Here is a 26,715-nt window from a genome sequence, read left to right as displayed (position 1 = left end):
GAAATAAAGCTGGAAGATTTTAGGCGGCTTCAGAAGCCTTGCAGTAGGCTTTTATAAAGCAGTATTTGTTGTGTTTAAGCTTTAATATCCTAAAGAGAAGACCCAAGAAAAGATCACCAAACATTTTATTTGTTATTACTAAAGATTTCTCTGCTGGTTTCGAAATGGAATTATTTTTTTCAGGGAATCTCCTGCCTTGTGACCTTCTTACCTGTTTTATGTTGTTTTATTAGTCTTTTTTTCCTTGCCTGATAGACTTATTTCGTATGAAAATCGCAGGATTTTTTTTTTGTTTTACTGTTTAAAATGGTGATGTTTTGAGATTCACCAAAGAATTGAATGTGACTTATTCAAATGGCACAAAGATCCAGTGTCTTTGTGCCCATTCATGGTATTTTCTGTGGGTGGTGTTAGATTGGTAGGAAGACTGTTAAGTAGCTGGTGTTGACCTGAAAATGTTTCCCAGTAAGCATATGGTCTTCATTACTTCTGTTTTTAAAATACTGTTGTAAAATAGAACACTTTATCAGTAGCTAACAAAGAAAAAGAAAACAGTTTTGGGTGGAGAGGACGCAAACTTTTGCAAAATATAGGCTATTTTTCAATTTTTAGAAACCAAAATGGTGGCAGTATCTGGCACTTTTCCATGTACTTGAACATTAAAAGCACTCTGCATCCCAGTGTTTATGTCAGAGTTGGCTGAAACCCACTGATCTGCAAGTTGTCTTGTAGAGAAAGCTTTGTCATTGGAAGGTGTAGATGTTACTGCAAAGTAAGGGTGTAATGGGAAGAGGTTTGTGGATAACAGTATTCCTATAAGTGAAAGTTCTTGTAAAGAGAAGAGAATAATCTGTTTGTGATACATGGGACAGGAAGTAACTATTAAAATTTCAGCAAAAAAGATTCCAATTAAACATTAAGAAAAGCTTTCTGACAGATAGCATGGCTTTCTTGTCCAGGAGTAGAGTACTTGTGGATATTTCAAAGTCAAGATAGGGGTGCCTAGTGCCGTTGTGATAATGTCTGCATGAACCCTGACCACCTTTTCAGGAGGAGAATGGGAGGCCAAAATTTTGTAACATCTTGCAAACGAGTACATCTTTCAAAACTAATTTTATGGAACTGTGACTACGACATGCTTACTTGTATAGAACTATGTTCTTTGTACAGTATGAAGGAGTATTATGTATCACATACCTGCTCGGGTTATACTATATGATAGTCAGTTCTTTTATTTCTGTCAAAGTCAAGTCATGATCTTAAGATATGTGGGAGTGAATTTGGTAATGAATCTTAAATTTTTATAGCATTCAAACTGAAAAGCCGAAATACAGTGAAAGACAAGGTATGGAAGTAAAGATACCATCTCCAGTGCTATGCATTGCTCTAATTCTATTACCTTTATTACAGTTCTGAAAACCTTCACAAAGTAATGTCCCAAGGTGTCTGAGTACTTTCTCCAATGTAAAGTTTGTTCAGTCTGAACAACTTATCTTGTTATATTTTATATCTTGTTATATTTTATATTGTATTTATTTATTTAGAAGGTGTTTCTTATCAATGTCAGAGAATTTGATTAGAGGTAATTGTGTGAGGAAAATCTTTAGAGGGGAAAAAAGACAAGTATGAGGAAAATCTTTAGAGGGGAAAAAAGACAAGTATGTGAAATACCAGCTGTGTCCACTATGGATTTTTTTTGTTAAGGCCAAAGATTCTTTTCACATATGACCCTTCCTAAGGAGCCAATTGGCAAAATCTGTTAGTACAAAAATATTCAAGTTAGGCAATACATTGAATTAATCTGTTATTAGATTCAGCTGTTTCAAGTAACCAGATGCATTTAGTTCTTACCACTCCACATATTAAATTCCTGTAAATGATCAGCAACTATTATATTTAACTATGCATTGTATAATCAGGGAATCTGTTAATGCGAAGAATATTCAAGATCACTTTCATATGTATTTCCAAAAAAAGGCTCTTACAACTTCTCTTTATGTTCACGTAGTCTCTAATGTACTGGTAAGTTACTGCGACTTTCTACTTTCATCTGATCTGCAAGAACATTTAAACCATCATTAGGTTGCATAGAAAATTTAATGTTCTATCAGGACTGCAAATGAAATTCATGTTAAAATTTGTGCTTTTTGAAATAGGGTGTAGATGTGTGCTTATTCTTTGATATGAGTAAGGGTTGAGCTGTGTGTGTGTATTTGGTGTGTATAAACCAAAGAGAACTTGGGCTCAAAAAGTATCAGTAAAGTTGCCAGGTTGAAAGGACAGCCTGGAATTTTAAGAACTTATTGTATTCCGTATAACTTTATTAATCCTCTTTAGGAGTTAAACTTCACAGATCTTTTTTTTTTTTTTTTTGAATTTTTGAAAAAATATTTGGAAAGTTTAGAAAGAATTTCATACTGATTTTGGGTTTGACACTTCTCCACCTTCAGCCCCTTGAGGGACTGACTATGTATTTGATCTTAGGGGGAGAGTTCAGGGTTACAGTACATACACTCATGTGTGTGCACACGTGTGGAAGCGCAGCCCCTGGGTGTAGCAGAGTGCTTAGTCAAGGTCAGCTTCTTAACTGGATGCTGCTGCAGATTTGTCTGTTCACAGAACTATGTATATTCACAACAAATGAAGGTCTGTTCAGGTAATATCCACTTTAGAATGAATGTTGTCTGATTCAGATGAAAAATAATTATGTACTTAAGTAGTTACTTTAAATTTCTGTCATAGGATAAAAATGTCCTTACCAGAGACTACTGTGTATCTGTGGCCTCAGAGCTGGGCCTTCTCTAAGGCCGTCCTGGCACTGTACTGCTTGGCCATGGCAGTATAAATATTCATAGAAAATACACCTTGCAGGTACTCCTTAGTTTTACACATTTTTCACTACAGAAATAGCTAAGTTCTTAATATCTCTTGAGCTGAAGTTTGGTGTATTTCTGTTGACTCCTGGCTGATGCCCAGCATTTAGCCAGGCGCTTCTCAAAAAAATTTGCTCTCCTACCTTAGCAGTAATAGCATGGCAGAGGTGTGTGGCTGGGGTTCTGTCGGAGTTGGTGAGGACACGCAGAGGTTAGACAGCTCACCACGGTATGTTGCTAGTTTCTATGCAAGTTTTATGGCGTGGATGGATTCTAGAAGAATGGCATTGCTACACTGCTAGGAGTAATTGATGTCGCTATTTAAAATTAGCTTTTACAATATAAGTATTTGGAGTCACAAGGTAAACTTTATCTATACTGAGCAGGGTACAAGGAGTGAGCTGTTGCCTTTAAGAGTGTGTAGGTAAGAATATTTGTGTAAACCGAAACAATATGGGGGAATTTGGGTGTGTCTCAGCCTCCTTACAGGATGGGGGAAAAAGTTTGAGTACTTAATCTGAGTGTCATCTAAAAGCTAAAGCTTTTAATTGATTGTTTTTTCTTTTTTTTTTTTTTTTTCAGAAAAATGGTTACCATGTTGCATTTGATTTCTGAGGTCATGTAAAAGAGTGCCTCCTTCTAGACTGAGAAGCTGGTGCTGCCTTAAAATTCAGTGCCAAGCTAGACTTCAGCTGACTTAGCAAAAGAGAGTGATAGCAGCATCTCTTAGGTAACTACAGTTTAGGTTATGGAGGCAAGAACTGCTTTCTTGTAACTTACATTTGGTTTATCGAAAGGCTAGAAGAAGTTTTCAGGCTTGATTAAAAGCCTCTTGAAAACCAGGCTTGCGTTGTTTGAACCGGTCTGTGGCTGTCTCCTAGAAGTGTGGTTGGTGTTTTCAGAGCAGTTGCGTGAGGCTTAGTACCCAGATTGCATGAAGATTGCATGTAGTTGGACAACTGGCGGAGGCTGTTGTTTGTCCCCTTCTAGTCTTTCAGTAGGTAGATCCTAGCAGAAAGTTTTGCATTTGATTTAATAATTTTATTTTAGCTTTGCCTTCCAACTTATGACACCTGATTTTGTTTAAATATAGGGTTAGAATGTCTGAATCGGCATGTGTAAAAGCAATAAAGTAACTGATATATTTTACTTATTCAGAACTGTCAATTGGGAAATGAAATGGACTTGTCAGATAGTTGGTCAGATTTCATGCCTGCTGACTTAAGTTTTTTCTTTTTTGTTTGGTTTTTTTTTTAACTCCTTTTATCTTTCTTGACAGTTTGCTCTGACTTCACCTTTTTCGTATCTGTTCTGATCTCCTGTAAGTTTGCCTACCCAGGAAGTTGTACTTCCTTTCCTTCTGACCAACACATGGCAAGCATTTTCCAAAAGTCTTTACTCACTTTGCTAACGTATTTGGCAGCACTGACATTGCAAAGTTTCATATAATGCGTCTGTTAGATTTTTGGCTTTTGTCATCACAGAGAATTGCTTGTGTTCTTCTGCTTGTTTCATTAATCTTTATTAAGTAAAGATGTAAGCTGTCTTTAATTGAATGTTTTCTTTTGGCAATAGAACAAGTCAAAAGGTGTTTCTCATTAATTTGTTATTCAGCAGGGATAGCCATCTATCTGGATTGAATTTGTGACAATGTTTAGGCCCTATTTGTAGAAATGCCTATGCTGAACATATTTTTCTATGTTTTGCTCAGAATATCCTATACAGACTGATTTTATAATGTCATTTGTCATGTGGGAATTGAGCTACAGGGAAGTGGTCTGTGTTGACAGCATGTCTCCGTGTTGGTTTTTCCTCTCCCTTAGTACAATGTGTTTTATATTTGGTTTTATCATGCTATCAAATCATGAAGAAGTGCAGAAATGATGGCGTTTGGTTTTCTCTAGCATGTGATACAAATATTTTGGACAAAGGTCATAATGAGAAATGCTGGCCCCCCCCTTTTTTTTTTTTTTTAATGACACAGAGAAGGATATTCAGAGTTTCCTGTAGCAGTTAATTACAGGGCAGGGTCATCATGAGCTTGAAAGCAAATTGAATTGAAGAAATGAGAGCAGCGATTTCAGGTGTTGCATGACTTCTTTTGTTTGCCTTCCAGCTCCCATGCTTTTAGTATTTTTTTAAGATTTACTTCTTTCTCTGTTGTTTCGTAGAAGGTGCAAACTGTGTTTATGACCCACTATCCTGAGGGAAGTGTTAAATTGCAAATCAAATGCACAAACCTGAGAAATGAAGAAGCATTTCTGTTAAAGTTTGTTAAAATCCCGAATGAATTTAAGGTAACCTACATAAAAATATTGGTGTTAGGGTGATCGTCCTTCAAGTGATGATATTGCAACACATTGGCGCCCGTGTATTCCAGATGCTTTCAGGCAGCTCCTAGTTGAAATGAATTGTTTTTATACACGTTAGGAATCCTGTCATCATATTGTCAGTAACTCCTAAGCAAGGAAGCAGGATGTCCAAATGTGTGTTCAGTACACGTCTTGGAATAGCGTAGGATCTACGGACACATGGAACTTTGTCTGGGACAAAGTTGTTTATTTGGTTTCCCTGCTTTCTTAAAATTTATGAAGAAGTCTGCCATAAATGTAGCTTAAAATCCCACTGTCATCTGGAGAAATGAAATAAAGCTATGTTGTATCTAACATAGTATTATAAAGCTAACCCTGGAAAGACACATTAGTCTGTTTTTTGAAGAGTTCTTTTTGGAAACAGTTTTTGCTAACATTTTTAAATTTAGTGTGACATTTTTGAGCATCTGGCATTTGGCAGCTTCGCTACTAACACTTTTATGCCGTCTAACTGCTTTTACTGTTATTACATTTTTCCTAATCTTCAGCCTGACCTTTCTCACTTCATAATATTTATTTCTGTCTCTCAGAAGAGAATCATTTAGTGTAGATTCCAAAGCAAAGTATATCTCTCATGTGATAAATATATTGACCTTTTTAAGGTGGATAAACTAGCAGTAGCTTGGTATGACAGTGTTATTTTTTCCCAAACTTTTGTCCCATATGATGCCTGTAAATACTATCATTTTTCCTGTGTTATGTGCCAAAGCTTGAGTGCCATCACATGGCACTTGTGTACTTAGCACAGAAGTGATTAGCTTCATTGTGTCAGAGGTGACTTCTGCCTTACAGACTAATTGGCCCCCTTTCATCAGAGCAAGAATGTCACACCAGCCCAAGAGAAGTAGCTAAGATTTATTTCCCATTGAAGAGTGTCTGTTTACTAGGTCTCTCTGACCTAACTAGAAAAATCTGGGGGAAATAAATACTTTCTGTCCTTCCCTTTGTCAGGAATTGTGATGTATTAATACAACGATGTAATTTAATCTGATAATAGCAGCAGTCTTAGTTTTAATTGGAATGGGTGTATATTGCCAAATTCATGGGAAATTTGTTTTAATCCATTTTACCAAATGGATCTTCAATCAGTTGCAATTAGTGTCTTGCATAGTTACTTTTGTAATGTCCTCAGCTAGTGATGAGGATCTTAGTGCTGTTGTAGCTTACTGTTTATCTTGATGTGTTCATCTCTCAGTTTTGCTAGATAAATATTTTTTAGGCATCATGAGTCTTCTCTTATTGCTCTGTATCAAAGATATGGCCATCAAACAACTGGAGGCTTTTTTTAGAACAGCTGTGAGCTGCATTATTTGATGTTAGCTGCCTTATTTTATGAAACTTTGTCATATTTCCCCAAATTTGAAAAAATAGGTACAGGAACAGAGGTATATCCTTTTTTATGTCACATTAAGCATGTCTCATTTTGAATATACATACACTGTATGTTACGCTGCAGACTAACAAAGGGAGACAGTGGAGACCTTAGTTAAGAATATTCTTTCAAAATTTTCAGCTGCAAATTTATCTTAAACCACTCACAAGTTCTGAAAAACAGAAGATGTTAAGTATCACCAGCATAATATATTATATAGACATTAATGTATAATAATAAATATCACAGCAAGTCTGTGATAAGAACACAGTATTGCCAGCGGGATACAGGATTGCAGATGGAAAGCTGTGGCATTCACTTTGCAAATGTCTGCCATAAAGGCCCACATTTCCCTTAAGCTGATCCAAAGTAGCCAGTACAACTTGTTCTTTCATACTGGTCTCATACCCAGTTCATTTTTCTTGCTCACAAAAAGGTAAAGACAATAAAGGTATGCTTTATTATGGAGAAGGTAGGCTTGGCTGCAGGGTCAGGAGAAGAACAGAAGGATTTAGATGTGACTGTGCTGAATAAGCAAATAGTCCTTTAGTGGACAGCTAGAGTTTGTGTGTCTAGTGGTTTCAAATGCTTGCTATGCAGATTATATGATGTTTTGACAATGAGAGTTTTTAGGAGGTACTTGGAGATCCGACTGGAGGTTATTGTGACTTGTAACTGGTTTGAATGTGAAACTGACGTACATTTTGCAGTAGAACAAAACTGCTCATACTGCCAACAGTTTTGAGATCTAGGTATGTAAGCATGTCGCAGGTATCAGAATAAATTGTGCCTTCTTAGTGCAAGGTGTAGAATAGGGATTTTGAGGGTGTGTGCAACTTTTTTTTTTTTTGTTCTTTCCAGATTCCTTTTCATACAAATCTAAAACTTGACATGGGATTAAGCATCTATGCAGCTCCCTCCCCATCTGAAATAATAAAAGAGTTTTCTAAATAAAATCAAGTTTAAGTTCGTTTGTCTCTCCTCTGAAATAAATTCCCAGAAATAAAATCATTTTCACGGGACCTAAGGGTCTAAAATAAATTCTCTGCTGGTGGAAAGAGAGTATTTAAATATTGCCTGTCGCCTAAGGAGGTGAACTCCACTAGAGGGCAGTCCAGAGCAAGAGTGTGATCAGTTGCCTTGTTTCCTCTTCAGACCTTTGCTGTAAAGTCTATTTCTTTCTGCATTCAACAGGGATTATCTTTTCAGCCCGAAGTATTTTTTGTTGTATCTAAACCGGATAAGCCGGTAACTATGTTATACTAAACAGGAACCGATATTTAGGGTTAAGCATGTGTAATTGCAAATCTATGCTTTTGCATGCTCGACTTAAGTGTGGGAGAGTGCAGGGTATTTGGACAAACAGGAACTTCAGGTGGCATTTTTATATCTTTAAGAAGTTGTTTTATTTATTTTTATGTATATGTACACAGATATAAAAGTCTGTGTGTATATATTACAATTATGGTGAGATCTGTGAGCCAGGCTGAAAATTTTCCGAATGTAATTTTGTGCTCTCCTTCAAACATTTTGTATTTGTGCTCATAGTTGCTTCTAAAACTTCTGCACTGGTTTGCTCCACTGACCTGTGTAGTTTAGTAGAGTGATAATGTTCAGCCTCTGATTTTTGTCTGGATAATGACATCTTTCATTTTTAAGAATAGGTGTTTGTTACTTAACTCTTACAGTTAGGTGGCTACCTCTTCCAGGCATTTTATATGTCCGTAGTTCCCAGGGCAAACCATCTCCAATGACAACAGATTTTGTTCCCACACTAGCTTTGTCGGTTCAGAATTCAGATCAGAAGCAAAATTATGCATTTTTTTCTGGTTAATCTACTGTGACCTGTGAAAACTAATTAAACATTCCTTAGAACCTCTAATTTTAACCAGAAAACCTTGTTTTGAAACCAGGCTGCTATAATGTGTGAAAAGGACTTTAAAAAAATCATATTTCTAAAATCCCACTAGAAAGATGCATTACTTGTTGCCTGTCATCTTTTCTGAATATAGTATAGTGTTTGAGGGATCAGTGTTTGTCCTTACCAGAAGAGCATTGCAAAGCATTTTATAGTTGTTCTGTCTACATACTAAACACTTAATTTTCAGATGTTTTCTGTTTATGAAAACATTTGTGTGAGCAGACGTGTTGAGATGTCTTTTCTTTCTTAATAATTGAGGCCAGTACATAATTTCTCACTTACTTCAATATGCTTTTCACTATTCAATTAAAGTTGTTTTGAGTATGGTTTTTTGTTGTTTTTTTTTTTTTTTATTGAGCAAGATTCTGTGTTTGAAGTGGCCCCACACATTTAAATGGTTTTAATGCTACAGTTCATTCCAATGAGATAATGGTATATGTCTAGTTAGAGCCCTTCAGAGCATTTTTGGGTTGATCCACCTTATTTTATTTGCTAGTCCTCTGATGTTTGAAAATGAAAACACTGTTATTTTCTGTGAAGTGTGTGAATATGAAAGGAAATGTCACCAGTTGTTCTCTAGGGTCTTAGTCAGCTGTTGTCAGAGACATGGTTTTGAATAAAACGGGGTAAACTGGTAGGGTTTTTTTTCTTCTCTCTTGTGAGTAGTGAAGTCAATAAGGTGCAGGTTTGACCATAAGAAAAATGTCTAATCCTTTCTTCTGAAAAGTTTATTTTGAGGCCACATTGACAACGTTAATGTGTTGGCTGTCGTATCCTGATATTTATTCCCTGTGATACAGAGTGTAGAAGTTGAGTTCTTCCTCAACTTTGCACAATGTGGATCTGATGTCTCTAGAGAAACAGCAGGTAATTAAGATAATTTGTGGTGTAATGGAGAAATCGGTATGGCTAGTGGCAATTGTTTTGCCTGGTATGATTTACTAAATACTAATTGGAGTAGCAAAGTGCGTTAACTCCAGTTTGAAGTGATCATTGTTCTCTTGCACTGTACATTAGAAGCCATTTACGAATTTTGTATGTAACAGCCTTGGTCCAAGTGGAGGAGCTGAGGAAGATTACCCCAATGACTGACTTTTAATTGTGTGCTGTAACGAACATAGCCAGTGCTTAGATCATTACATCTACTAAACAGACTGTCTGTATATAGAAAAGACTGTTCTGGGAGAATAATTAAAAGGAGTTTAGGAGATTAAGGAAGTTATCTTGCAGTATATGTTGAAATATTCTTATTTTAATACTGTCCTCACAGCTAAGAGTAATACAGAAACACTGCCTTAAAAGTGCCAGCCAAACTAGGAATCTTGTCTGTGACAGATATCTCCTAACAGTTTGCTCCTGCAATTAGGGGATTTCTCCTAAAGATATTTGAAAGGAAAAAGAAAGCATAAGAATAGCTTTTGGATTTGCTACCTCTTTGAGGAGGAGGAGAGACTCTAATATCTGAGTCTTAAGGGCTCTGATGGTTTCTATTAGTTCTAATAATAGCAATCAAACATGTTGCTCCTTCCCTGATGACTTCTCCCCTCTGTGGTGGTGGTCACTGGGTCCATAAAAAGAAAACCAGACTTGGCTTTTTGACTACTTAAGGTCACTACATTGTACAGGTACAGTATATTAACTGCCTCCAGTTTCAGCCTTAAATTATTAGGTTATACCATGACTGAACAGGGCAGTAACCCCTGGCAGAGGAATAGGATTAGTGTCTGGATTTGTAACCTTTTCAGTTGATCCAGCAAGACCTCCTCAGTGGGAAGATTTTGTGGTGGCTGTTGAAAGAACATGTTGAGTTAAAGCAGACAAAAGCAAGACAGCATCCTTCTGGCTATAGCTGTTCATTCAAAGTTAATTCTATAGCTGAACAAAGCTGTATTTATGTAGTTCTGTTAAAGTTTTTCTGTATTTTGTGTTTCATTGTTGCTAACTCTTGTCAAACAGATTGTCTGTACTTGCTAAAGGGCCAGCCTTCCCCTCTGTTCTAAACAATGTTTTATTTCAAAGGTAGTTCTATTGATGTGGAATAAAGTAAGAGATGTAAGAGAGGAACAATTAATGTGTCTAAACCACAGTTCCATGATTTTAGTATCGCTTGTGGTATTCCAGGTATCTTTATGGCAGAGTGGAGATATAACTCAAGCAGCATGGGCCCAGTTGGACAGCAGTTGGAGGCCCGTAGAGATACCATGCAGCCTCCAAAATGACATCTGAATCCCACCTCAGCTGACACAACAGATTAAAAAAGGGATTCTACCCAAAGTGAATGAAACATAGGAGGGCAAGGAATCTGTCTAGAATTAATACTAAAGACATCATCAACCTGCACAGGATAAATCTAACAGTAAACTCTTAAAAATATGCAGGAATTAATAGAATACAGTAGCATTCATTGGTTGTACAGTGTGGACAACTTGTGAAAAAAAGCTGATGAGTAATACTAATTCGTTCCTTTTTGTACTAATATGGTAATATGTGCTTGTCATACTTGTCCTTGATGGAATTACTAATTGTTCCCTTTCTGTTTTAGGTTATGGTCAGACTGGTCCAATGGTTCAGAGAGGTGGATATGATTCCATTGCAGCTGCTTTTTCTGGTCTCATGCATATCACAGGGCATGAGGTATGGTGCTCAACTTAGAAATCTAATAGCTTTTTTTGTGCTATATATGAAACCTGACGCTGCATGGAGCAAGTTAGTTTATGCTAAGACATCTGTTATACATGCACTCCTGAGTCTGACAAGAGACATATCTCTGGGAATCTAAGAAAATGATAGTACTTACATCCTTCAAGTATCTCACTCCAGGCTTACAAAGCCAACACCAGAGAAACAGAAAATGTAAGACAAATGGTATCCTAAACCTCTAGTGAATAAGCTGACAATTTATGCTAACCTGTTAATGGCCACTTGTAGTCACTTCAAGAGCTGTAATAGACATATTGTTGACACCTGGATGATGGAACCATACATATATATGGGAATTCTCACCTATGCTTTGATACTGATATTCCCTCTTTGAAAGAGGGAATTATGAAACCATCCAAGTAACTCTGACAAACTGTCTTTTTCATCATCCTGCCTGAAAATAAGCAGAGAGATGCCATTAGTGTTTCTGGAAAAGATTTATGTGCTGCTATTTCCACCTATATCCAAAGTAGCTCCAATAGTGCAGGAAGCATAGAGGGAGTCTAGTATCTGGATTTCAGGGATGCATAGAATGTGTGTCTTTACCTTGGAAAAATGCTGGTCAAATAAGCGTTTACTTAACCTGACTTTGAATCACCTACAGATGCAGGGGATGTTGTCTCCAAATGTTGCTTAAGTGAGATAGTGTTACAGGTCTGTTCTAGGCATCATAAACATTAGTTTCTGTGGTGGTGCTGCTGGTACTCTGGAAGCAGTAGTGCAGATCTTTAGAATATGATACTTGCATGCCCTAGATAAACAAGGAATTAATCAAGTTTCTGTACTTAGTGTCAGATACTCATGTTTGTCTGGGTTTGTTGAAAGCTAACCAAGCATGATCTGGATAACTCAACTGTAGGATTGATATTCTGCAGATAGACTTGTTTTCTGCTGAGAACAATGGCAAACATCCGAACTCTGTGCCTTGTGGCAATTATTGTTACCAGAGCCCTCCTTCCTATTAAAAGAAGAAGAAGAAAAAAAAAAAGTCAGGCATTGTTAGACTGAGTAAGCTGAAGGATTTCGTGCCTAATGTCCTACGACAGTCTGCCCATTGCTGCCATGTTAATGATACCCATAGGATGTTCCATCTCGAAACACGAAAAGACATGAAGTTGAGTGCAGTCCTTGCAGGTACTTCTCAAATGTATAATGCACATATGCACTAAGCAATGACTGACCACAGTAACTGTAGTGTAAATAATCTTTAGATTCTGACCCTGGTGTCTGTAGAGTGAAGGTTAATATTTCCAATTCAATGCCAGAAACTTCATGCACACCTCAAAATATACCGAACAAAATTGAATGGGAGTATAAACTGGTAGAAAGGGGCAAGTGTTGTTGGTACCATATGAATTATGTATGTTGAAACAATTGAAAAAAAAATAGGACCCTTGTAAAGCCTTGCAATGATATGTGAACGACAGAAAATACAAGTGTTATACTGAATAATTGCAAAGAAGTTGTATTATGAGAGTAATAGTCTTCAGTGGCCATTATGAAGATGGATTTTATTAAAAGGCTGTGGTAAGTTGTACACTGGAAGTCCAGATGTTCGCATCACCTCACCAGGACTTGAGGCAATGTAATCATAGGAATCATTTAATCATTGTTAGTAACAGTTCTGTCTATTCACTGGGGGCTCTTAACAATTCATTTAAACTTAGTCATTCTCTTGCATGATTAAAATAAACATGCTAAAACTTGCTTCTAATTTTTCCTTATTTTAAGTTGTTTATATAGTATTTCATCAGTTTCCCAAAACCCTTTTCTGATGTATGGTTCTGTTTGAAAGACTTAAGTGGTCAATGACTCCAGAGAAGCAAATGTGCCTTTTGTTGTTGTAGTGAAAATTTACTCACGTGGCTTTAAAATCATATTGTCTGCTTGTTCGAAAGTTACTTTAAAATAATAATGTATTATTAATAGTAAGATTTTCCATGTTCTACATTTATGTTCATGTCATTGGGTTGTATTTAAAATTCTACAAAACCAACTCTGAAAAAAAGTAGAAAACTTTGTTTCAGTCAGCATGTGGAAAAGTGGCCAAAGCAAAGAAGAAAAAAGAATCTTACTGACTTTTTGTGCTGTCTTACTTTATTAAACCTTGAATTACTTGCTGACTAGATAACATGGAATTCATATACTGAAAGTAACATGACCATTTGAAGCATAACCTAGTAAACTAGAATATGATTTTTTTTTCTTAAATAAAATTGAAAGTGTCAGTCTTATAGACTAGGAAAAAAGTTATAACAGACTGTCTTGGCCGTGTATTGCATTGCAGTAGGTATGGATAAATCAGCATAATAACATCAGTATAGCAGTGCTCCGTGGAAACTTCCCATTAAACAAGCCATTGAATGTGCTTGCACAATGGTCTTAGAGGTGTCAGCTGATGCAGTAGACAAATTATAATGAATTAGAGCAACAGTAGCAAAACATCTACATACATCACCAAAGTGCTTAATTTTGAGGTATGCTAATATGTATTTACAGTTCCTCACTAAGCATTTTAGTAACAGGATATTAAAAATATGTCCTGTATCTGACATTTTAAAAATGGATAGAACTAATAGCAGTATATATTCCACATAACTTTATTGGGTACTGAGGCTGTGCCTCCAGTCAGTAAAGTCTTACTATTAAGCCATGAAATCAGTATATTACCAGCACAGGATTTTGAGCAAAACTTAAACCTTCATTAAGTCTGTCATATATATAACATTCATTTTCTTCAGTATTTTATATTTCATGTAACAGTATGATTTTTGAGGCAGTGAAGAGATCAGTGGAAGATGGAAATTTCTAACCGAAATGTATTTTATTCAAGCTATCTTTTTATAAAGGAGATAAAGTTAGTGTAATACAAATGTGGAATGTGCCAAAGATATACAGTAATATAACATTTGGCACACAGTGTATACCTCCTGAAGGAGAGGCAATATCATATTCTTTACACGTCTGATTTTTAAGATCTGAGAGAAGATTCTTGCATAAAGAAATCCTGAATGGCTTGCCTTTTTTTTTTTTTTTTTTTTGCTAGGAAATCATTGTTACTGCAATGACTTAATGCTAATTAATTTGAAATGCTTCTGAGCAGAATTCTGAAGCTTGAAATCAGGCTGTAACTTCTGCAGTATTGCAAAGTTACATGCACAAACAATTGCATTTGTGCTAGTGTTTTTGGTGATTGTACAAAATCAAACCCATTCAGTGTACAGTGGAATGTCATCTTTAAACCATGTTTTCATGTGCAGAAATTTGCATGGAGTTCAAGCTCTTACACATGTACTTGATTACCTCTGTATTAGAAATGTATGACACCTGTGAAATTTGAAATTCTAGTGTGTGTATGAAAATTTACAAGCAATAGTGGGGAATCTGTTCTGTGTAAATCTGTACCACAAACCCATTCTGAATAAAAGTAATTGCTTCAAGCAACATTTTTTCTTTACACAAATTAAAATATGCTAAAGGAGGAAGTTTACACAGATACTTTTATTGTCCCGGATGACATAATTTATAGGTATTTCCTGGTTAAACGTCACATTCAAGTTTCATATTTGATGAATAGAAAGATTTTATTTAATATTTTGAGATACATCCGTACCAGATGAATATCACTTTGATGAAAATGTCTATGACTCATTAAGGCAGTAACTTGAAATTAATTAAATAAAACCCAATTTGGTTACAAATTTCCTTCCATCTTCAAGTGGATTATAACATGCAGTTTTTGGTATTTAGAGTTATCTTTATGTTGGTGCATTCTTTCTTGCTGAAGAAATATTTATGTTTTACTGAACACGAGACAGCAAGACATGATTGGGATCTACAATACCAGAGGGGCCATTCTTCAGCTCAAAACCAAACAAACTGCAACAAAGGAGTACACGTGGTGTATAGCTCAGAGCTGTTGAAAAATTAAGCCATTGCTGGTTCATATTAGCTTCAGCAGCTATTTCCCATCCATAATGGCTACTGGACTTTGAATATTTTTATTAAGCATGTCATTTCAGAACAATTTCCATTTTTAATGGATCATTTTTATATTACTGTTGTGAGTTTGGGTAGAGAAATAATGTCAAAAGGCAAAAAAATAACTGGAGTGGAAGCTTCCAAAACGTGTTGTGGCTATCTCTGGGCCAGAATATGTTCACAAATTGTAAAGAATTTAGCAAATATAAAAACCTAGGAATAAAAGTGTAAACTAGGGGTAAGATTGAGCAATACCAAAGTGCAGTGATGGAAGAAAAGGTCTGTACTGGAGTGGATCTTCATTGTTTCAATGAGCAAAGGGCATGTCCTGGTGCTGCCTGTAATTAGGGTTCAACCCAGCCCTTGAGCCTGGATGGCAGATTTGTTTGCTGAAATAAGTATTTTCTCCCTGACTAGGGTTACATGCTGTCCTTCTACCAGAACAGTAATACAACTTTTGGCTGGCAGAGGTGATGGTGTTTGTTACTTTTAAAACAATTCACTTGAATAAAAGCTACTGGGTAGATCCTCATAATGTTAGCTACACAGAAGTACTGCTGTGCTATCAGAAGCCCTGTCTAAAGAAAAGTTTCTCCGTGCGTGTACCTTTATCCTTCCTATAAAGCAGCTTTGTACCACTTGTTCTGCAGCATAGAGGTGAAAACCTGAATGTCTCTGTTGCATAGTACTTACAGCTGTGCATCCTGCCACAGGAAGGCTGGCTTATGGCACAAGTGGACATTAGAAGCTGATTAAAGGGTGAAGATGGCAGCTACTAGTGGATCTTGGTAGAAAGACCAAGGAAGAGCACAAATTGTGTGGATTGCTGCAGAATTCTAGGTTGTGGAGTATTAGGATGAAGTAAAGCTAACACGTTAAAAACAATGTAGCGGTATAGTGCTAGTAGTTTGTAGAAGTGTTCTGTAAGGGGAAATTCTGGAAGTATTTTTAGAAACAAAGGTGAACTTTTTACTTAGGCAAAGGAAGTGTTTGCTTTAAAATGTTAGGTGGTTTAGTACTTGATGAGGTAAGTGCTGGAATCAAAGCTCAAGAATTCAAATTCACCTGTAACAATCTATTAAAATTGTCATGATTTTTATATCTTCAGGGTGTAGTTTTCTCTATCAAGGATGAAATAAATGACTCTTTGAAAACAGTGGAAAGTGTTTTCAAACTAGGAATGTTGCTGCACATCTGTTTGCAAAATTTTAAGTCGTCTTGATTTCCTGTTATCCTAGCAGCTTGGTTGCAATGAAGAAAGAACAGTTTAACAAACTGAGAACTTAGAGCAGATAATGTGGGCATTTTTTTTTTTTTAATTCCGATTTGTATTTCTTTGTGATAGCTCTGAGGAGCAAGCATATTCTCACATTCTATTTAACTTTCTCAGTAGGCCTATGCATACAAAAATAAAGAATTTCCTTTCCTGTTTTCCCCCAGAGCTGGGTACAAGGTGAGTGGTAAATGGATGGAACCTTTGAGTTGTCCTTTCCGTTGGGAATCTGAAGTACTTAAGTGTAGAGTATGGAGAAGAAGAAATAAGAGATTCTTTGAAAACCTGAAGTATTCACTAAAGGAAGAGTACACTTTAAGGATGTGTAGTTTATGCATCATCCTTCATGTGTACGCTTTATATAATCACAGACTAATCCTTACTGCAGTTTGAATGATAGTAACTGAGATTTTTTTATTTTTGTCATATTTAATACCAATTTTATAATTTTGTTTAGTTACTTTTATGATATGAATAAAATAGCAGCGTTTTCCTTCTTATATAGAAAATACTGTACCTGTACTACAGTCTTTTTTCCTAGACTTGACTTATTAATGCAATTGAAAATGCAGTATGATATTATTTTTCTTAAAATATTTTTTAACTTATACGTGATTTGATACCAGGCTTATGTAAATCCTGTTGGAATGCAAAAGAAAAAAAAATGTGGTGAAGATAAGTTTTAAATGTTTTACTTGAAGCCAAGACACTTTTAAAAAATATAATTATCAGTAAACATAACGCTTGCAATCTTACAAGTATGACTGCACTTGGAAGTTTAGACATGACTAATCAATTCTGTAAATTTCATTTAATTGAATTTATGCTAGATTAGTTTAAAGGCATTTATGGAATTTTTGACAAAGGTTATTATTTATCAAATATACTGATTTTAAGTTGAGTTATGATTCACTTAAGTGCTGAAACTCCGAAAGAGTCAGTTAGCTTTGCATTGGTATTTGTGGACTGAACTTCAGGGTAAGCAATTACTGTCAGAAAGAGCATCCAACCACAAACTTTTCAGACTAGGAAATGGGAGAATGTCTCAGAAGCAGCACCTTTAAGCTCCTATGATAAAAGCCTACCTTGACTGAAATTATAAGTTCATTTTGCCATTGACTGCAGATGGGCCATATTTTGTAGCAGTGATTAGGGAAGTTCTGAAACACATGAAGTAAACCAAAGGTTCTTCCCTTGATGCTTGAGAAAGAAATGACATTCTGAAAATGGAGACTTGAACCACCAGCTTTCCAGTGATTGTTGTTCAGAAGGTCAAGGAGTTGCACGTACTTACATGTGTAACCTGTACACGTGTAAATAAAAATAAGTTGTTTCTGTTTTCCCACTGAAAGCCTGGGGTGTGTATATTGGAAAATAAAACCCCTGAGATTTGGCTGGGGGAGGGCCAGAAGAAGAGGGAGAAAAAGAGTGAGAAGAGCTAAACAATATGGTTCTGCCTGTCGGACAGACATGTACCTGGGTCAGTGTACTGTGGAAATTCTTTAGACCTTTGGCACCTAGGCTTGATGAAATTCAGTTTTCACTGGATTCTCTTGTCTCTAACAATATCTCTTTTCTTTTTGCACTGGTGAGTTGAAGCATTATGTTATTAGGCCAAAAAGTAGCACAATAAATCATTCACTATTTGTAGCCTGCAGCGTTGTGAAGTTAGTGTTGTGTAGGTACTGCAAGAACATCTGTTCTTTGGTGGTAAATTTTATACTTTAGTTCATTCAAAGATACTCTTCTTGCAGAAACATGTAAACACTTTTTTTCAGATGAGTCTGGTGAAGAATGTACAAAACCACAAAAAGTAATGGTTTGCCTCTGCTTGTTTTCTTTTCTGCTTTTCTTTTTTCTTCATTTTTTTTTAAATTGTTTTGTTTGTTTTTGGGTGTTTTCTTCTTTTTCTTCAGGATGGTGAGCCAGTTAGACCAGGAGTAGCCATGACAGACCTTGCTACTGGGTTGTATACATATGGAGCAATTATGGCTGGTTTACTTCAGAGGTATAAGACGGGGAAAGGACTGCACATTGACTGCAATCTCTTGTCATCTCAGGTAGGAGTTCTAAAATAATTGCTTTTAGTTGCAAGGATGTTTGAGCCATTTAGATATAAATTAATGCAAATTAGTGCAACTAATGACAACAATAATAATGAAAATAATGGCGTTAATGACAGTTCCCTTATTCTGCAACTCTGGTAGTGACATTTTTATATGACATGCATTATATTTGGTTTTCGCTTTTTAGAAAGGACCTCCACACTCTTTGAAACATTGGTTAATTAAGGTCTATAATATCCCTGAGGTTGTAAGCAACAATTGTAGTAGATGATTTGAGATAGACAAGCAGAAATTGTGAAACCACTGATGGAAGGGAGGCCTTGGCACTGGGTAATAGTACTATCAGAGTGACTTGTGCAAAATCTCCCAGAGTACTCAAGTATCAACCAAGTGTCAGAGTAATGTAATTCAGGAGATCTGTCTTTTGGCTCTGGGAATTAAAGAATAAAGAAATCTTGAAGATGCAGCATTTTCTCTAGGCACGTTAAAGAGAAATCTCATCAGAATTGTAAAGACAAAGATGATGTGATCATGAAAAGTATGACACAAATAATGAGAACGTTAAATTGTCTTTGAACATGTAAGCACCATTGGTGCGATGGTTTATAATTCACAAAGAAGAAAATGATGATGGCAGGAGCTGCATATGATCAGATCGTACATTGTCTTGGTGACAGATACTTGATGGTAGTAACTGGGTATATGGTGCATAGGATTTTTTGCGTACATTTAAAAATATACAGCAAAACTGTATGTAGTACTAACTAAAGATACTACAGTGTGCTGATATTTTCGTCTTTATTTAGTTGGGGTTTTTTCTTCTCATTATAGCTGTCAGTACATTTGAGAGATGGTAGAATGCCCATAGTGCAAAAAGTTGGCTGTGGTGTGAGCAGGAGGTTGGACAAGATGACCTCCGAAGGTTCCTTCCCACTTATATCATTGTATGTTAATAATGATTGAGGCTCATGATTGAGGTTGCTCTTTTTTTAATAACTACTACTCTCGTTTAAATACCTACTGAAATCAGATCTGGGAAGGAGGGGAAGCCCTTGCCTAAATAAACAAAGAATTTTTCATTTGTTTCAGAAATGTTTGTAAGGACTAAACTCTTAATTAAACTTTTGTATATTTGTAAATGTTGTGTCTGTATTTGAAAAATGTAATAAGTGGTTTAGAACTATTTTTAATGTATGTTGAACTTATAAATATTTTGTGTATATATGGAAGGGGTTTTTTTGTTTAAGTTATCATAGTGTTTTATATTATGGCAGCTTCTCCTTGATCTTTTTATTTTCTAATTTTCTTAAAAGGACTTCTGGTAATTTCTATTGATTTCCACAGTAATTCTGTTATTTTTTGATTCCTTGTTCTGCTGTCTTTTGGCTTTTTTAAATGGAGCTTTCTTGACTGACTTGATATTTTGTCAAATGCTGAAAGTAAGAAGAGTTGAAGTCAGGTGCTGCTCTGACTCTCTTCTTTTATTTCACGTTTGTCACCTCACTTGTCTTTAGAATCTTTGTCCTTGCTTAGGATAGATTTGGCTATGTACAAAATTGTTCTCATATTGCAAAATTTCCATCTGAAGTTCCACATCATCCTTTAGGCCACTCACTGGCATGCACAAGAAAGGGAATGAGACTTGCATAGGTCAGTGAACAAAGCGTGTATGGTGTTTGACTTCTACCTGCTAAGCTAAAGAAGTGCTAAATGGTAAAGGGACAGTTGAGTGAATCTGTTTTATTTTATACGTTAACTCATTCCATGCTTGTTATCAAATTATAGTTATCTAAAAGTTATTAAGAAATAATTCCAGACTTGCACATTTTTGCAAAATAAGTGTTTTTATTTACTTCAGTGTTGGGTGAATTAAACTGAAATAAGTTGGTGTTTTGGAACAGTGTATGAGTGTAAGCTGTAATTCAGAAAATAGCTATGTTGTTTTAGATAACTATTACTTCAGTCCAAATTAACTTTAGAGTGTTAGTTCAAGACTGTAATGAGAACACTTATTAAACTGGAAAAATGTGTATGGTTGAGGTGCCGGGGTACCAAAAATAAACCCATGTGATCAATCCCATTAAAAAAAAAAGTTAAAATGAATGAAGAAAAAGGTAAGTGCCAGCTGACTCTGAGAACATCTAGTTTTCATGGTTGGTTTTCTTCCTTTTCACAAAACTGGTGGTTACTTGTAAGTTTTTAAGGGTGAGTGTACTAAGAAAGAGTACAATAGATCTAAAATTTAGTGTAGAAGGAGAAATGGCTCTTGCAGGACTTCTGGTGGTAAAGGCTTTTTTTAAAGGAAAGTTAGACAATTACTGTGATATGATCAGGTTCTTGAAAGATCCATGCTTTCAAGGGGATTATGGTTTTACATACCAAGCTGAGATATCTAAAGCTAGCTCTTCCTCATGTGATGAATGTTTAGAAAGAACAGCCTTTTGAAGTCTCTCATGGATGCTGCCAAAACAATAAGGAATCTAAAGTTGTAGATTTTCAGCTTGTTAGGTTCTTGTTGCAGTTGATTAATGGTGGGATCTAGAGGTCAAACAGATGCATCATGGTAACTTTTCCTCCAGCGTGAGTTTTGCTGGAGTGTAGTAATTTTTAATGAGAAAAAAAATCTTTTTTTGGTGTGGGGGAAAAAAAAAAGGCGCTATTGAACTCTCCTCCTATTAATAGTTTTACAACAGCAGGGACCTGCATGAAGCTTTTGTCTTTTGTCAGTATTTTATGCACTGCGCTAATATAGCAGCATGCTTGCACCTTTTGTCCATTCCTTCATCTGAACTGAGAATTGTGAAGCTGGCCTGTATGTATGTCTTCATTGGGCTGTATTGATGACTTTGACTATGTCAGAAAAGAAAAAAAAATAAAAGAAAAAACCCAGGGGTTAAAGCATTTCAATAATTCAAAATCTCTGAAAACCACTTGGTTTATTTTATAGCAAAAATACCTAGCATGTACGTGTCCATCTGTGTTTGTGCTATCACTTTTCTGCATGCCTTACAGAAATGCAAGTGGATTATTTTTGGGGGGGTGGGGGTGGAGGTGAGCTGAAGAATGCTTTTGATATTAATTTTCTGCAAGATATGCTAATGACAAAAAGCACTGAGCTGAATTCAGCTGTCAATGAAAATGATCTGAGGGTTTTTAAAATAATCTCACTGACTGACAAGTTTGTTTAGTATTTAACTGGTCTGTGTAGAATGAAATAACTGAAATCTTGCTCTCTGAAGAAGAAATATTTTTAGAATATCTTAAAATGACATCTTTCTTTCAAATGCTGTGTATCAAACTTGTTTGCCCTATAGCTTTATAGCAGCTTATTACTACCAAAGAGGACTTGATTCCCTGCAAAAAATAGAATTCTAGGATTTTATTGACAAGAGAGATATGGTGACCCCTAGGATGTGGTTTTGCAGCGAGTACTAACTTTCTATATCTCTCATCTATAAACTTTTAACCCATGTCTTACAATTGCTTTGAAATTTTTGAATTTTAGATGATTTACAGTTGTCAGTTTCAGGCCTTTCAGCATCTAAATAGTGTCCTTTAGAGGATGCTAGTAAATAAGAAGGAAGTGGGTTCTGGATTTGGTTCCAATTATGCAATTGTGCCTTTTCTTCTGTTGTGGCTTAAAAAAAAAAAATCTCTTGGAAGTTTTAATATCCTTCCTGTATTTAATTACAACCAAGCTCCAACAAATACTGTAATAAGTTAGTTTCTCTTGGATTGAAAATCTGGAAGAAGTATTTTACATTTAACATTTCTGCAGTTTTGGAGTGTATTTTTTTCCCAGAACACATAGTCAGGATAATGTGGTTAATATTGTTTGTATTATATGATTGTTCATCAGACGCTTCTCTGCTTCTGATTACTATGTTTTAATTTGTATTTGCCATAACAAAGTCTTAATCTTCTCAAAATTTTGAAATGACCCTAGAAAAAACCTAGCAAATTGGTATAACTAATTTTCAGTATTCCATCTTTGTGCTTTACTTTGGCAGTTAATTTACTGAGATAATGGTGCGATTTAGAAACTATTAGTTTTTGTGCTGTGTCATTTTTTTCCCCGAGATGGTTGTATTTAAAGTCATCTATTTAAGGCTCCTTTAGTGCTCTGTATTTAGGGCTTTCATGACATGTCTTTTAGAAATTATTGAGTATAGGTGAAACTGGTAACAATTACACACTGCCTTCAGGATATGTATGGCATCACAGGATCCCTGAGCAGTAAGTTGTGTGAGAAAAATTAGTCTTGGAACTCAATTACTGTTCAGGTGTCTTGATTAATCTTATTGCTTCTCTGCTGGCTAACTGAAAGTTGTGAGTTGACTGAGTGCAGAAAGAAAATCTGCTTTTTTAGAGGCCATGGCTGCTGGTGACTTCAGAGGCCGGCCAGGAGGACAGTTACACAGTTGTTTTGTTTTGGGTATGGTTTGAATAAGGGTTTCTTTTTTACAAGCTTATAAAGCATCATCTTTGCAAAACATTGTATTCTTAATGTCAGTGACGATAAAAAAATTGTGTATGCACTGTATTGGAGACATTGTCTTTTTTACTGCATAGCTCTGATATGGAAAGATAATAAAATCTGAATTGATGTGGACATTTCTTTAAATATATACCATGCATTAAATACTTCTCTTGGCTACTATTCTTAATAATTTTAATTGAGGACATCAGTATAACTAAGAACAGAACTTATCCCTCGGGGTTTTAAGTAGCCAGAGTTTATTGAATAGACCAGATGACCATACTAACATGACAGTAACTCAATTTAATATTGGCCTCTGTGGAATGTGTGTTGTGTTTTCTAATGATTAGTTATGCAAAAAGTCATTGGTAGATCATACACGAACTGGATCTTGCATTTATTTAGTGGCTTTCTTTAGTCTGTAAACAGAGTGCATACCAAGATTGCAAGGGAATTTCTTCTTTAGCAGCTATCTGACAGTAAATTCTGTGCCTTTTTGTTTTTGCTATTATTGTTCTTGTGCTAATGAAACTGAGCCTGAATGTGTTGTAGCTTCATTTTTCTGTGTTGAGCTACCTCTGTCATCAGTAAAAGAAAGACTAGGAAGGAGATAGGAAGAAATATGTCCCTTTAATACACAGAGAAAATAAAATGGCTGTCTGGAGTGGGTGGGGGAGGGAGTTTGAAAACAAAGGAGAACATTTATTTTAATGAGTTTATTATTTAGATGACCTTTGAATAAGGGTGTAATTTTGGAAATGGAATCAAGATGTTTGTTGTAGTTTATTACCAGCAGATGATATTTCAGGATCATGCTAAGTATTAGGAGAAGAAGGACAACCTGGGTAGTTCAAAAGAAATGGGAATGATTTAAGCAACTAGTAGTACAATCAGTACTTTTAGTGTACCCCAGAAGCTCCCCTCTCCCTCTAAACTCGTGGAAGCCTTCAGAAGACATTTTGTAGATTTATGTATATAGCAAGAAAAAGAGCTGTAGCTCGATGGAAGAGGTTTTAATTTTATGTCATGGAAAATTTTAAGTTAGTGAAACAACTGATTTCTATGTGCTGTTGAACCTCTGGAAATTAATAAATCTTAACAAATATGTCATTTTTGTGTATGCTGATGGAACGCTGGCTAAGGTTTTAACACTACTTGGTTTGATCGCCTCAGATAGCTCTGATTGAAATTTCTCAGTAGATTATGATATATAAAATTATATAAATATATAAAATAATAAAATTATATATATATATATAATATATAAAAAAGGAACTAAAGGATAATGCTGAAATAAATTTGACTAATGACTATTTGGTCTGATGGACTTCTGCTGCCATGACTATGTTTTTCCCTGTTTTTATTTTTCAGCACTGTATTGTTTCTGGCTAATCAGTTAAATTGCAAACTCTTCAGCATAGTGACATCTGATTAGGTTAGAGATCATAATTCTTTAGTTATGCGTTATATTATAATGAAAGCTATAAAAAAACGTGTTCAGGCTCTGGTTTAGGACTTCAAAAACAAGTATCCATTAAACTGTCTAAAAATCAGAGTTCAGTTATTCGTAAAAATGCTTTGCCTTCTTTGGAATGAATATTTGTAGTACTAGATTTCTCTGATAAAAGAATTATGTGAAGTTTTTTCATCCAAGCTTACTTTGTAATATGCCACTTTGGTTTTTTTGTGGTACTATTTCAATATTTTTGTAGATCGGTTAAGGAAAAACTTCCTTCCTCAGAGAATAATTTACCAATTTGTTGTCTCTATTCAAAACTACTCCAACCAAGTCATTGTCACTATTCCTTCAGGCAGAAGTGCTCTATTTTGACTACAGGCTCATGAGTAATGCTTAACCCATTTATTTATCAAATCAAATGGAACTTTGAACTGTGTTTCTCTGTACTTGCATGTTGTTCAACAGCTTAGTAGATGAGCCACATATGTGTTGTGGACAACATTAAAGTACTCAAAAAAGCATTGTGGATGACCAAATTGCGGGTGTTCATTAATGCTACACAGGCACAGAAACACAATCTTGTGCATTGTAAAACATCGTATTTCAAACATTTCATTCAATTGCATGCGTTTGTTTCTTGTCATCCCTTTAGTACATTAGCACGTAAGTACTTAATGGGCAATGTCCAGAGATCTTTCAGTGTTAAAATTAATGCAGTGTTGCTCTGGGATAATACTGTTATCACCAGAGGAGATTTGACTGTGATACTAGAGGTGGAATATTTGCACATTTCTCACCCAACCAAATAGACATGACTCATTTCTGCTTGTGCCTCCCTACGTAGCAAATGAAAAATCTAAACATCTACCTGCTTGCACTGCTGCAGCGCAAGCTATTGAAATTACTATTAGTTTTGTGGAGGGACAATTCTCTGCAGATAAGATGAAAATGACATTGTCAAGAGCAGACAAACACAGATAAGGTTCTTTTTTCTGTGTAGGTATTAATGCTGATATATGTGGAGACAAAAAGACGAGTGCTGTAAATGATTAGGTATATGCATATTTTCAATGTAAATAGCACTGTTTCTAATCATGAGATCAAAAGTATAAAGTGCCTTAATACACCTTCTTTTGGATGTTGGTAGCTTTCCATGGGAAAACGTCCTTATTACTGATTGAATAAAATAATAGAATCCTTCATGAAGTGTAGGTCGTATTCAAAACTGGAGTCTATGGATACTACCTGATTACAAATAGTAAGAAAAATTGCTATAGTTATTCTGATGCCTGTCTTCACAGGTAATTAATTTTTATATGGGAAAAATCTGTTTGCCTGGATTTTATTTGTGTGATTTGCTCTTTTCATTCTCAGCTGTCAAATGTAACTACTGTTTATAGAATAGAATAAATCGTTTAGGCTGGAAAGGACCTTTAAGATCATCAAATCCAACTATTAACCGAGCACTGCCAAGTCCACCACTAAACCACGTGGCTAAGCACCACGTTTACAAGTCTTTTAAATACCTCGATGGATGGTGACTCAACTACTTCCCTGGGCAGCCTGTGCCAGTGCTCGACAGCTCTTTAGTTGAAGAAAAAATATCCAGTCTAGACCTCCCCTGGCACAACTTAAGGCTGTTTCCTCTTGACCTATTGCTTGTTACTTGGGAGAAGAGACAAACACCCACCTCCTTTCAGGTTTTTGTAGACAGTGATAAGGTCTTTCCTTAACCCTCTTTTCCCCAGACTAAACAACCCCAGTTCCCTCAGCTGCTTGTTGTAAGATTTGTGCTCTAGACTGTCCATCAGCCTCATTGCCCGTCTCTGGACACGCTCCAGCACCTCACTGTCTTTATTCTGGTGAGGGGCCCAACACTGAACACAAGATTCAAGGTGCAGCCTCACTCTTCTAGTCCTGCTGGCCATGCTGTTTCTGACACAAGCCAGGCTGCTGTTGGCCTCCTTGGCCACCTGGGCACAGTGCTGGCTCATGCCCAGCCAGCTGCCGACCAGCCCCCCCAGGTCCTCTCCCACCAGGCACTTCCCAGCCGCTCTGCCCCAGCCTGTAGCGCTGCCTGGGGCTGGTGTGACCCAGGTGCAGGACCCGGCACTGAGCCTTGTTGAACCTCATACAACTGGCCTGGGCCCATGAGTCCAGCCTGCCCAGAGCCCTCTGCAGAGCCTCCTGCCCTCCAGCAGTTCAACACTCCCCCCCA

The 26,715-nt window shown here is 36.1% G+C and overlaps 1 protein-coding gene across 2 annotated transcripts in view; it reads left to right on the top strand.

The window, feature by feature from the left end:
* SUGCT (succinyl-CoA:glutarate-CoA transferase) overlaps positions 1 to 26,715 on the top strand; it is a 340,874-nt gene that overhangs the window by 30,259 nt on the left and 283,900 nt on the right. Inside the window, exons 7-9 of one of the 2 annotated variants that reach the window (XM_080382152.1) lie at positions 4,153 to 4,194; positions 11,081 to 11,172; positions 18,409 to 18,552. In XM_080382152.1, the coding sequence (XP_080238278.1) occupies positions 4,153 to 4,194; positions 11,081 to 11,172; positions 18,409 to 18,552 (278 nt within the window). The remainder of the gene's footprint in view (positions 1 to 4,152; positions 4,195 to 11,080; positions 11,173 to 18,408; positions 18,553 to 26,715) is intronic. The other variant, XM_080382153.1, reaches the window with a different exon arrangement.

The sequence above is a fragment of the Falco punctatus genome (assembly GCF_963210335.1).
Source record: "Falco punctatus genome assembly, chromosome: 4".
NCBI classification, from domain to species: Eukaryota; Metazoa; Chordata; class Aves; order Falconiformes; family Falconidae; genus Falco; species Falco punctatus.
Note: the sequence above shows the minus strand (reverse complement) of the source record. Positions and strands in the feature narration are given on the sequence as shown.